Genomic DNA, 13,709 nt, shown 5'->3' with positions numbered 1-13,709 from the left:
TTGAGCATGATATCTATTGAAGATCACATGTTTCTTCATTTGACAATAGGCTGATTTCCCACCAAGACTCTTTGTCTACATGTGGCAGGGTACCTCATGAGTTACTGAAATCCAAAGTGCAAGATTTGTTCTTTTCCTGTCCTGTTCTGTCACTCTGCATCACTGTTAAGGCATTAGGACTTGAAGTATAGCAATTTGATGGATAGATTAGTGACTGTAGAAAGCTCCTCCCAATCATTAGTGCTAATGTTATCTGGTTCCAAGAAGAGCTTCAGTGCATTGCCTCTTTGTTCTTCCTTGGAATATTGGTCATTTGAGCATCAAGAAAGACAGACTTTGCAGGGAAAATGATTGTTACCCATGTGCACACAATGACCAGTCCATTGAAGAAGGACCTTAGTATTGGTTTGACAATCCTTCCATTGAATACGGAGAAAGTCGCAGAGGCAGTGCTGAAAGAATTTCTCCTGTATTCTTCCATGTGAAACACAGTCCAGGTCTCATTTCAATACAGAAGGATAATAATGACAACTGTTCAGTGCACAAAGACTGCTTTCAAGATAAAAACTCAGTATGTCTGGCAGAAACTTCAGTTCCAAAGAAACATCACATTGGACTCAAAATGTCAACTCTGTTTCTCTCCACACAAATGCTGCCAGACTTGTTGAGTTTCTCTCATACTTTCTGCTTTTATTTTTGATTTTCAGTATCCACAGTATTTTGTCGTTGTTTCAAGTTGACAGTTCTGAATTCTCAGTCATGTCAATTTTTCCTGGAATTCCTCAATGACAGTTTTATATTCTAGAGGACCAAAAGACATGTTTGAAGTATGTAAGAATAGAAATAGACTAAATGATGTGTGGCCTCCCTTTCTTAGGGGTAACGAGTCTCTGGGATACATTGCAAGCTGGTGTGGCCTTGAAGAGATATACATATTGGTACCTGACATGGGGCAAAGATCACATCATGAAGAAAGTAAGGAAAGATAACACTTGTTCAATGTAATTGCCCAGATCAGATTCTATTGGAGAAAAACTTTCTAAATTTTCTCTCTTTCTGATCTGGGTTTCTTTTTTCCTCTAGGTTTTTGCCTCTCCAAAAAGATTGCAAATGTATTTGGTTTATGGTGGATTGGTGCATAGTTTCCAGTTATTACAAATGTAGGGAAGGCTTGATGGACCAACTGGTCTTTTCTTGCGGAGTATTTGATATGTTTGCTCCTGTTTCAGTATCATTGTGTAAACACACTTGTAGAAAATAAAAGGGACTATGAATCTCCACATCACGATGCTTGAACTATATTGTGAAGAGAAAGAGATAATGGAGAAGAGGACTTTTCTTATGGAAACTACAGAAAGTAAAGGGCAGGTTAATATATATGCCATTTTATATCATCAATGGATAAATTCAAACACCATTGGCTTTGGCTTGGACACAGACTGCACCTTTCCCCATTTGTTGAGACAGTCACAGTATGGAGACATCTGCAGAAAGATACAACTAACTAAAAGTGGGAGGGATAGAATTATATCTTGGAAGTGAATATGAACCAAGCAAATACAGTATTTTGTAGTATTCCACCAAATTTGTTGACTTTGACTCATTTACATGCAAGATTTTAGTGTCCATGTAATACGCTTCATGCAAGCGCACTGATTAAATAACATGAGATAATCACACCATTTATTGGCTCCATAACAGTGCATTCAATTAACTCTTAACAGCCAATTATGATGACAAATTGACTTGCTCTGTAAAAGCATTTTTTATACATTGTGTAGTGGACATGCAGCACATCAGGTGCCAGAACACTCAGTTAATAATATCCAAATCCTTAGAAGCTGCAAAAGCATTAGAACTGACAGTTGTTGGTATATAAACAAATAGACAACATGCATTTTGCTGCAACTAGGAAAAATCTGACATTCAGGTTAACTCTTTTTCCAACTACCTGAGAACTTCTGGGTTTCCATGGGATCTAAAGCAGATGTTGTGCCTGAAGTAAATAAAAATTAACTGTTGGAGGATTTTACCTGAATTTCTGCATGATACATTAGGAGAAAACAAATTACTTTCATAAATTATTTAAATAAACTAACATAGCAAGTTTAGTACAGGAAGAAATCATAACATAATGAATATAAGTCACATTATCAAAATAAGGCTGGCCAGAAATAATTTGTTATATTCTAAGCAATTAACTTAGTAAATAGGCAGTAAAGCTTACTGCTGATAATGATTAATTAACCACATCTTTAAGGAAATGCTTTGACTCAAAAAATTACGCATTCAAAACAGCAAGTCCACACATTTAACTACATTCTTCATTCAGCATCCTAACAACAGAAGCTGAAGAGTGAGATCAGAAGGAAGGTCACTGGACCTTAAATGTTAACTTTGCTTTCTCTCCACAGACGCTGATTGACCTGCTAAGTTTCTCTGGCAATTTCTGTTCTTGTCACTGTAGAGTTATATGTACACTCATGTGATCAAGGACATGGTTGTCAAACTGTGACTAGCTGTCACTGGCCTTTGCAAATAGGAAGTTTTGTGCTTGATCACCATTTTGTTGTCTCTCAGTTCCAATATTAGGTTGTCACTGACTAATGTTTAAATAACTATATTTCAGAACATGCTACAAGAAAGTTTCATATCATGATTATCAACTAAAATTTGTCAAAGAACAGATAAAGACAATGTATTTTTTTCCCAAGAGGGAACTTAATAAAAATGAAGATACTTCTAATCTGTGAGGTTTTCATGCTCTCTAATTCACAAAATGGCTACAGTAACTCCTGCCAAAAGGCTTTAATATGTAGACCACTAAAATTTCAAGAATGCTCAGGTATATTGTGTCAAAATGTAATTTCACCAGATGAAAAAAAATGAAAATACACACATGATGCTGCAAATTGATTTGGAACAGATCGCAAATAATTCATCACCACTCACAAAATCATCTTTTCTAGAATGTTACTATTGGAACTACCTGGGAGATGCTGCTTGTCCACAGCAGTATGACCAGAAGTTGTACTTAATATAGTGAATGGCAAAGTGGTAGAAGGTGGTGTTGTCACAGGTTCTGTAATGCATTTTAAAGAAAATATATTGAAACAGTTTGCTGATCAAGCAGAGAAACTGACATCATTGGAAAAAACAATATCATAAAATTAACTGGAAGTGGAACCTAATTTGCATTTCAACATACAAACACTATGTACTGACAAGTGTAATAATAAGATATTGGCCAATTCATAGAACATCCTGTTGTTTACTAAACAGGCTAGATGCTTAAAAAGATTCTAAATTTAATTCCAAGAATTGGATTGCAATCTTGAGAGTCCAAATGCAGTTCATGCAAGTGAACAACTAGAATTGCATGAACTGGATCCAAGTCTCTTTGATAGCAATACTTTAAAGCATCATATGGGACAGAGGATGTGGATTTAAATACGTGATCCTCCGTACTGCTGAATAGCTGGTCTGCATTGTGTTTCATAGGAAATGATAAGCATGGGATCGGCAGATGCCCCACATAGGGAGGATAAAGAATCTACACCAGACCATTCCTTCAAACCTTCCTGTAGTGCATCCAAATAGCATTGATGAAAATCTTAACGCAGTTTACCCCATCCATCTTCTCAGCCACATGCCGTGCGTTGAAAACAGGATACATTGAATCAGTTCAAAATAGTTGAAACATAACGCACCTAAATAAGGTTGATACCATTTTATGAACCAGAAACGTAGCTTGAAAAAAGAAATGACTTGATCAGTTGTTCAGTGTTGCAATAAGTATGATACATTAAAATTTACACTTCTAAATTCAATGTTACATCTAAAGTTTCAGCCATGCAAAACAAGCAAACAATGATACATTCATAGACATAATAGTACACATCATATTTAATGAAATAACGCACCCAGGCTTTTCCAATAATTGAAACTACCTGTGGGTTGCTGCTTATCCGTGGTATCAAGGTGAGAAGGGGGGCTTGGAGTGAGGAAAATTGGTATCTGAATTTCTGCAATGGTTTTCAGAAAAGAAGTATAAAATTATCCAAGACATGAAACGAAGCCGCGTTATTAGAATACTGATGGCTCCTCCACATGTGTGATAACTTAAGCTTGACAATAACAGATGCAAATTCTCATTATTTGGCCATAACAAGTTAGGCAGAATCTCTGGTTGTTATCAAAGAAATTATGGCACTCAAATCATGAAACACATTGCCAATGAAAAGAGAAATTCATACTGCAAACACGCCAGGTTACTAAATAAAGCCATGCAACGTTACACAGAGAAATACAAATGTCTGGAAGGTGACACTATATTTCCCTTTTCCCATAGTGAGTGGGGAATATTATAACTGAATAATATGCTTAAATCAAGTTTGATGATTGACAGAAAATACATTTCATGCAAACATCACTGATGGACTAGTTACAGAGCATGTTTCCAAAATAGTACATTGGAAAATGAATCCAAAGAAAGAATAGGTTAGAGAATATTTTCTTTGTTAGCTATTTGCGGTGGCGTTATGAACACAGAGATAAAAAAACAGTTGTGGTTTCATAACAATAAAGAAACAGCATTCACGTTTTGCCAAGTAGTGTTGGATATTGATTACATGATACACTTCATGCAAACATCAAATTGCCATATGCTTGATATACTGAAAAGGTGCAAACAAAATTCTGGTTTTTAAACATTTCTAGTCAACTTTTTAAATGACAGCAGTTCAATTAAAACAATAAATCCTAATGTTCTGGCAAGTTAAGAAACTTCATGTCAAGACAATGATTAATTTCTTTCAGCTAGATCCAAAAGTGATTGGATAATCATTTGTGTGAACTCCATGCTAGACAGCCAAAGATTAAGAGTATCTAGATTACAATGCACCTTTAAGAATTTCAAATAAGTTGTACAATTCTACATGAAAAATAGTGAGAAGTAAAAAGAGGGAAACAAATAATTGTTCTGTTACAAAGATCTGTGCTTAAAACATTTCTGTAAACTTTAGAAGTTTTTACCTGTGAGGAAAATCACTCAAACTGCTTCCAATCAGCAATTTATAATCTTAAATTATGAGATCAGGTTCTATCAAATTAAAAAAATGTCTATATAATATTTTGATTCAATTCTAAATAGTTGGAAGCAATTCTTCAGAATTTCATTTACTTCCATGTCTATACATGCACGTATATAAATTACCAACGTAAGCATAATTTCAGCAATAATCCTGATGAAAAGTATCCCTGCACCAACTATTTGAAAAATACTTCTGAACTTGCCTGCTGGATCAGATTTAGGCACAGGTTTTGATGGGAAGGATGGACTGACTGATGATGGCAACTTGGATTCTGTAATGAATAATTGGTCACATCATTAAAAATAAAACTAAATTGCTACTTCCTTAAAATTAGATCAGCCTTGAAATTCTGTGGAGTCTGTCTTGATATACTATTCCAGCAGAAGATCTGCAACAACTCACCCCCAACCCTCCACCAAAAAATGATGGAAACCTGGTATCCCAGGTTTCAATTAGTCCTCTCAGGATATTACAACTGAACTCTAGTACAACATCCACAAAATTTCAGGACCAATATACAGATGACTTGTAAGAATAAAGTGCCTTGATAACAAAAATATTTTCCGTAAGTACAATAACTTCCTAAAATATCATTAAAGCAAAATAATTACCAAAGTCAATCGGCTATATTTCACAAAATTCCATTGAATTCCATGCAACAGATTTTCTGTGTATTCATTGATCTAAACTTTATTTGCAGCCAGGTAATAACAAATCGTGATGCTCTTGAGAATGCATATATGCTATTTTGCACTGATAGAATCCATCAATATCGATATCCACACAGTACATGTACACAAGAATCTGATCAGATAGCAGCTGTCATTCTGAGCACAGGTACAGAGGGACTAAGATCCCACACCCACAATGTACCTGAATAATTTGATTTTCATTGGTCACATAATAAATGAGTTTGGACCTCTACACGTGTAAATGAAGTTCCCAATGACTGTTTAAACTTCCTGCCAAAAATTGGACAGTGATGAATGTAGGGAGGTAGGGTTGCTAAATTGGCTAAATCAAGTACACACTATAGTGCCAATTGCACTGAGCTGGAACAACTGTGTAAATAACTAGATGCAGCATCAGCTAATTAGCTAGGAAGTGATCAGGGTTTAAATTCATCCTTTGTATTTAGTAGCTCTTATAATATGTAATATATAGTTCAGACAGGACCTGACTCGAGCTGCAATAGGTTTGGTACAATAACTTAATGGTTACATAGTGGTAACAGAACAAATGGCATCCATAAGACTATATCCTAGAAAAGGTTTATGGTCATCAAAAAATAGGCGGGAAAGAACTGGCAAATAAATTTGGCAAGAAAATTGAAAAGGGCCTTTCTCAAAGTTCAACACTGCAGTGCAACCATTATAATGCATCAACATTTTGCTTTGGAAAATGTTTGCAATGGCAATCAGTATTAGTTCAGAAACAAATCCAGAACTGAACAAAGCCACTATTCAACTCAGCAATATGTGTGTTATGTAAATTATCAACTACTTTGGCTCGTCTCAAATGTTATAATCTGAACTGGGAAACTACCAATCCCCTTTGCAATTACTGATGTTTCTTTATTCTTGTATACTGCTTCAAAAATCACTTATTTCCCATATAATGTGGCATATGAAACAAAAAAACATAAAGAATCCTTCATCTGATCTGTACTCTTGACAGTTTGTACAAGAATATTTATTTACACTTCACTCAAGACACTGAATGGAATTCCTGACGGGGTTCAGCCATTTGTTCAATGGAACTTGATGGAAGTTACAGATGGTTAACATGCAGGCACAGCACGCAAACATGTCGGTCTATATTATAACAGAGTATGAGTAGAGCAGCATAGATCCCTTACTATTGAGACCACATCTGGAATATTATGTGCAGTTTTGGCCTCATGATCTATGGAAAGATGTGTCAGCAATAGAGGGAGTGCAACAAAGTTCACCAAACTAATTCCTGGGATGGAAGGAATTCTGTTTAAGGAAAGGTTAAATAGACTGGGCCATAATTCTCTGAAGTTTAGGAGAATGAGAGATAACCTCATTCAAATATATATAAGTCTTACAAAATTTGACAGAATGGATGCAGGATGGGGATGTTGAACCAAGATACACAGTCTCAGAATGAGGGGCAGGTCATTTACGATTATGAAAAGGAGAAATTGCTCACTCAGAAGGTCGAGTCAATGTAATTCTCTGCCCTCACCTTTGTTCTAGATGTAGAATTTATTACGTGTGATGTCATAGGGCCTTTTAGGATAAGGTATATTGGCCATTCAAAACATTGGGACGAATTACTTGTGCAGTCGTAATTGGGAAGCTGTACCCACAGTTATAGCCACTGATGGATCTATTTTGTAGATGCCCATTTCGATTCAAATTTCCTTATGATTACACTAAGATACACTGAAATCTGAAAATGTGGATACATGGCTGGAAATCAATGGAAACAAGGAAAGTTCAGAGCTTATAAAATTGAAACTATCTACCCATCAGCCCAGGTCATTAGGAGCAGCAGGTTTAATTTATTATTGCAGAAGCATGACTTGCACTACTGACACTATAAAATACACTCAAACAAACATGCATAACTTCCAATTACATCTATATTTAGATATATCTATAGTTGTTTCCTGCCCTCCAAACTTTCTTGGCTTAATTTTACATCTGTTTCCAACCAATGAGGAAATTCACATGTATGGTTCTTTAACCTGGAGGCAGACCTTGACTGAGATACATTTAGTGATCCATAGATTGGTGAAAGAACAAGGAATAAATGTGAATACATCTTGAGCTCAAGTGTTCTTGATCCTTTATACCAGGTACAGTATTTGCTTTATTTCCAGATTGTACCAGTCTCTAAGTAAAAGTGCACAGGAATTTTCCACCCTGTATCAGATGCAGTAATAGTGACTTTAAAAGATCAGAATTGCTGAAAATAGTAAGCAGCTTTCCAATAGTAATACTGTAAGATGAGTGCATATGTGCAAATTAGAGGCACATTTGAAATAATAAGCAAGGTCATAGAAACGAGCCAAATTGAATTTGCAGTAAGACTTCAAGAATTTAAGCAAGATAAGCAAATAGGACATGTTATTTTTTATCTAATATTCTGCAATGTGTAAATGTTAATTAATAATCTTTTAGTAAAGGACCCTCTTGGAAAGAATAACAATGATTAGATTAGATTACTTACAGTGTAGAAACGGGCCCTTGGGCCCAACAAGTCCATACCGATCTGCCACCCACACCCCTACCCCTACACCTACACCTAACACTACAGGCAATTTAGCATGGCCAATTCACTTGACCTGCACATCTTTGGACTGCGGGAGGAAACCGGAGCACCCGGAGGAAACCCACACAGACACGGGGAGAATGTACAAACTCCACACAGTCAGTCGCCTGAGGCAGGAATTGAACCCAGGCCTCTGGCACTGTGTGGCAGCAGTGCTAACTACTGTGCCACCGTGCTGCCCATGATACATGATAGAATTTCATATTAAGGTTGAAGGTAATGTAATTACTTTCAAAACTAGTTTCTTAAACCAAGTAAAATATGTATTAATAGTGGTGAGTCAGTCAAGGGAGAAAATGACCTAGAGCAATTTGGTAAATATATAGGAATACCAAGGTAATACATTGTAATAAAATTTCAAATTAAGATTGAGAAAGACAAAAAGTCAAGTCATGGAGGTGGAATTAATTTTGAGGAAAGGCAATTAAACTAGATAAGGTAAATGGGAATATAAATATTGACAAGCAATGGCAGACAACAGCAGCAGAAAAATATTTACAAAGGTGTACTTTTAGCGACAATGGGAATTACAAGATAAATGGAAAAAGGAAAAGGCAGTGAAATGATAGAAGTATAGATTAATTGCTTTACCTAAATATTTGTTAGGATGCAAACAAGACTCACATGACAACCGAAGAGGAGTTCAAAACATTGCTGAGGTTATTGAGAAAGTAAATATAAAGCCCATGTTTTCTCATCCATTCATATTGAAAGGAATTAGGAAGTGGCATCATTATGAAAGCTTATCAAAACAGAACAAGGAATTTAGTGCCAGAGGATTGGCAGACAGTAAACATGAATTCTACATTTAAATGGAAATAGAATAATTCCAAGGAAGTATAATCTAATTAGGTTAACATCAGTGCTGGAAAGACAATAGGGTACTCACTCAAAAGTAGCAGCAAAATACAGAGAAACTGGAGATATAACAAACAACAGTCAGCATAAATTTCAAAAAGCAAGGGCATGCTTGACTAAATGTATCAAATTATTTGAAGCAGTAATAGAAAGATTTGCCAAGTAAATGCAGTTGAGTAGTAGTTTTGGATTTTCAAATGGCTTTCAATAAATTGCCACATAATAGACAAGGAACAAATGGTTAAGGGACAAGTAGATGAATGGACTACAAGTTGTCTACAAAATAGAGCAAAAAGGGGGTTAGGAGTAGTAATTTATATTCCAGAAATAAAGCATTGATGAGAATTACTAACAAACTATTGTGCACCACTTACACAAATGAGTTTAACAAAGGAGCTGAAGTTCTACATTTGTGGAATGGGCATATAATTGGAAAATGAATTGCAATATATACTTTATTATGAGGTAATACATTTTGTTTTAGAAAATAAAAGGTACACGTATCTGTCAAAAGCAATTCTAATACAGTGTGGAGTAAAGATATCTAATTTTAAAAACTCATGAATGATAAACAACAGACTTCTTTTCTGTTAGCTGTGTATCCAAAATGTTCATCAGAGTACTGAGAGGCCAGAACATTACCTTTTGTTGTTAATGGTTTCACTTTTGATTTTTCTTTTGTGTTCCTCATCTTGCCACTTTTCAATGATGGTTTAGTAACAGTGTTTGAAGTCTCTGCAAAGTATTACATAATTATTTGAGAAATTACAAACCAACAATATTATTGTTGAAAACCACATTACTAAGATCCTAATTGATTGTAACATGGGACAAGTCACATCTCAGACTGAAACCTTACTTGATAGATAATGAGTTTTATGTTTGAAATTTGGTTACCAAGGTGGTAAGTCATTGAACATATTCACAAACAACATAAGATCAAAATAAAAAAAGTTAGAACACAAAACAGAAGTATCTGGAGAAGGATTCAATTGAGGTAAATTGAAACAAAAATCTGTAGATACTGGAAATCTAAAACAAAACCAGAAATTACTGGAGAATCACAGCAGGTGTGGTGATATCTGTGGATAGAAAGCAGAGTTAATGTTTTGGGTCCAGTGACCTTTCATCAGAACCTTTCATATATATATATTTCAGAAAGATTTTGATATAAACAGCAGGAAGAAAGATTCAACCCTAATGCTAGCATTGAGCTTTTCAGATACTCAACCACAGATAAGTATCTTCACTTTAAGATTTCTTACTCAACACTGTCTGTATACTCTCAGTTCTCTCCCAGAGATACTTAAAAACAGATTTACTCACTGCACTTTCCAGCATTTATCTTTCGACTATGGAAACAACTTAAGACTCCTTTTCAGCAGTGATGACTTGAAGATTTCTCTTAGTCTGGAGACTACTACAAAGCAAACGTCAGCCCTTCCACTGATAATGACTTATCTTCTTCAGAACTCCAAATGCTAGTGAGCCCTGATCATTTGTTTCTGTACATCAACCTTGTTAACTCTCCATTGAGCTGATCACATCATTTAGCCTTGCATGATTTTTTGGAAAGGTTGTCTTGAGTTCACCATTTCAAATTACTTTCTGACCCTTTCTTTAAAAAAAAATCATGTTCACAGAAGTGAAATCTAAAGTCTATTTAACTTTCACTTTTGAAGTCAAGTTCCCAAATAGTGACATATTACAAACTTTCATCACAACTTGCATCCTCACAAGAAAGTATCTGAAAGAAGTATTTTTATTTTCTATAAAAACGTCCTTCGAGAGCTAATTATATTTTATTTCGATACACTGATGTATGAAGAGAGACAAGTTTGGTTACGACTATAGTCACGGAAGTTGAGAAGAATGGTTCCCACGCTGGCTGGGGGTGGGGGTGCGCTATCTCAGAAGCATATAAAATTCTAACAGGACTATACACGGTCAATTCAGGAAGGATCTTTCCAATGAATGAACTAGGGGTCACAGTTTAAGGATAGAAGGTAGGACATTGAGTACTGAAATGAGGAGAAATTCCTTTAGCCTGTGGAATTGTCTGCCACAGAAAGCAGATAAGGCCAAAACACTGAATGTTCTCAACATTAAATATAGTTCTGAGGACTACAGGGGTCAAAGCATATGCGGAACAATTAACTGAGTTGGATGATGAGAGACAGCGCCAGAGACCCCGTTCAATTCCCACCTCAGGCATCTGTCTGTGTGAAGTTTGCACATTCTCTCAGTGTCTGCGTGGGTTTCCTCCGGGTTCTCCGGTTTCCTCCCACAGTCCAAAACATGTGCAGGTTAGGTGAATTAGCCATGCTAAATTGTCTGTAGTGTTAGGTGAAGGGGTAAATGTAGGGGAATGGGTCTGGGTGGGTTGCGTTTTGGAGGGTCGGTGTGGACTTGTTGGGCCGAAGGGCCTGTTTCCGCACTGTGACTAATCTAAGATCTAAGATGATCATATTAAATAGTGGAGCAAACTCCAAGGGCCAAATGGCATAGTCCTACTTTTATTTTCTATGATTCTATGAATCTTTCTCTTTGGCCTACTGAAATAGCTTAAGACCTGTTCGAAGCTCTGGTGGTCTGGAGATTTCTTTTCAGCTCTGGCAGTCTTTAGATTTCTTTCTAAGTCTCTCAGTCTGGAAGTGCCTCCAAAATAAACTCTGCCCTTCTGCTGGAATGACTTCTCTTCCTCAGAGCTCAACTTGCTTGTGGCCCCTAATCATCCACTTCTCTTGAGTCATAGTCATAGTCATAGAGACGTACAGCATGGAAACAGACCCTACGGTCCAACCCATTAATATCGACCAGATATCCCAACGCAATCCAGTTCCACCTGCCAGCACCTGGCCCATATCCCTCCAAACCCTTCCTATTCAAATATCTATCCAGATGCCTCTTAAATGTTGCAATTGTACCAGCCTCCACCACATCTTCTGGCAGCTCATTCCATACACGTACCACCCTCTGCGTGAAAAAGTTGCCCTGTTGGTATCTTTCATATAGAACATAGAACATAGAAGGATACAGCGCAGTACAGGCCCTTCGGCCCTCGATGTTGCGCCGACCAAATCCTACCTAACCTATATTAGCCCAATAACTTCCAAATGCCTATCCAATGCCCGCTTAAATGACCATAAAGAAGGAGAGTTCACCACTGATACGGGCAGGGCATTCCATGAACTCACAACCCGCTGTGTGAAGAATCTACCCCTAACATCTGTCCTATACCTACCACCCCTTAATTTAAAGCTATGTCCCCTAGTAACACCTGACTCCATTAGCGGTAAAAGGTTCTTAGTATCTACCCTATCTAAACCCCTAATCATCTTATACACTTCTATCAGATCTCCCCTAAACCTTCTCTTCTCCAATGAGAACAGCCCCAAGTGCCTCAGCCTTTCCTCATAAGATTTTCCTACCATTCCAGGCAACATCCTGGTAAACCTCCTCTGCACTCGTTCTAAAGCTTCCACATCCTTCCTATAGTATGGCGACCAAAACTGCACACAATACTCCAGATGAGGCCTCACCAGAGTCTTATACAACTGCATACTATAGTCTTATACTATATATCTTTCCCTTCTCACCCTAAACCTATGCCCTCTAGTTCTGGACTCCCCTAACCCAGGGAAAAGACTTTGCCTATTTACCCTATCCGTTCCACCCATAATTTTGTAAGCCTCTATTAGGTCACTCCTCAACCTCCGATGCTCCAGAGAAAACAGCCCTAGCCTGTTCAGCCTCTCCCTATAGCTCAAAACCTCCAATCTTGGCAATATCCTTGTAAATCTTTTCTGAACACTTTCAAGTTTCACAACATCTTTCTGATAGGAAGGAGACCAGAATTACATGCAATATTCCAACAGTAGCCTAACCAACGACCTGTATAGATGCAACATGACCTTCCAACTCCTGTACTCAATACTCTGACCAATAAAGGAAAGCATACCAAATGCCTTCTTCACTATCCTATCTACCTGTGACTCCACTTTCAAGACCTATGAACCTGCGCTCCAAGGTCTCTTTGTTCAGCAACACTCCCTAGGACCTTACCATTAAGTATAAGTCCTGCTAAGATTTGCTTTCCCAAAATGCAGCACCTCACATTTATCTGAATTAAACTCCATCTGCCACTTCTCAGCCCATTGGCCCATCTGGTCAAAATCTTGTTGTAATCTGAGGTAACCCTCTTCGCTGTCCATTACACCTCCAATTTTGGTGTCATCTGCAAACTTACTAACTGTAACTCTTATGCTCATATCCAAATCATTTATGTAAATGACAAAAAGTAGAGGACCCAACACCGATCCTTGTGGCATTCCACTGGTCACAGGCCTCCAGTCTGAAAAACAACCCTCCACCACCACGCTCTGTCTTCTACCTTTGAGCCAGTTCTGTATCCAAATGGCTAGTTCTCCCTGTATTCCATGAGATCTAACCTTG

General features: G+C 37.1%; 1 protein-coding gene across 25 annotated transcripts in view; it reads right to left on the bottom strand.

Annotated features, from left to right (window-relative positions):
* Positions 1-13,709, bottom strand: part of LOC132821115 (target of Nesh-SH3-like) — a 348,093-nt gene that overhangs the window by 191,886 nt on the left and 142,498 nt on the right. For all 25 annotated transcript variants that reach the window (XM_060833661.1, XM_060833668.1, XM_060833670.1 and 22 more), the window contains 5 exons: positions 9,897-9,989; positions 5,296-5,364; positions 3,951-4,025; positions 2,990-3,082; positions 1,952-1,996 (listed from right to left, as the gene is read on the bottom strand). In XM_060833661.1, the coding sequence (XP_060689644.1) occupies positions 1,952-1,996; positions 2,990-3,082; positions 3,951-4,025; positions 5,296-5,364; positions 9,897-9,989 (375 nt within the window). The remainder of the gene's footprint in view (positions 1-1,951; positions 1,997-2,989; positions 3,083-3,950; positions 4,026-5,295; positions 5,365-9,896; positions 9,990-13,709) is intronic.

Source organism: Hemiscyllium ocellatum, chromosome 12 (genome assembly GCF_020745735.1).
Source record: "Hemiscyllium ocellatum isolate sHemOce1 chromosome 12, sHemOce1.pat.X.cur, whole genome shotgun sequence".
In the NCBI taxonomy this organism is placed as follows: Eukaryota; Metazoa; Chordata; class Chondrichthyes; order Orectolobiformes; family Hemiscylliidae; genus Hemiscyllium; species Hemiscyllium ocellatum.
This window is presented reverse-complemented; position numbering and strand designations above follow the sequence as displayed.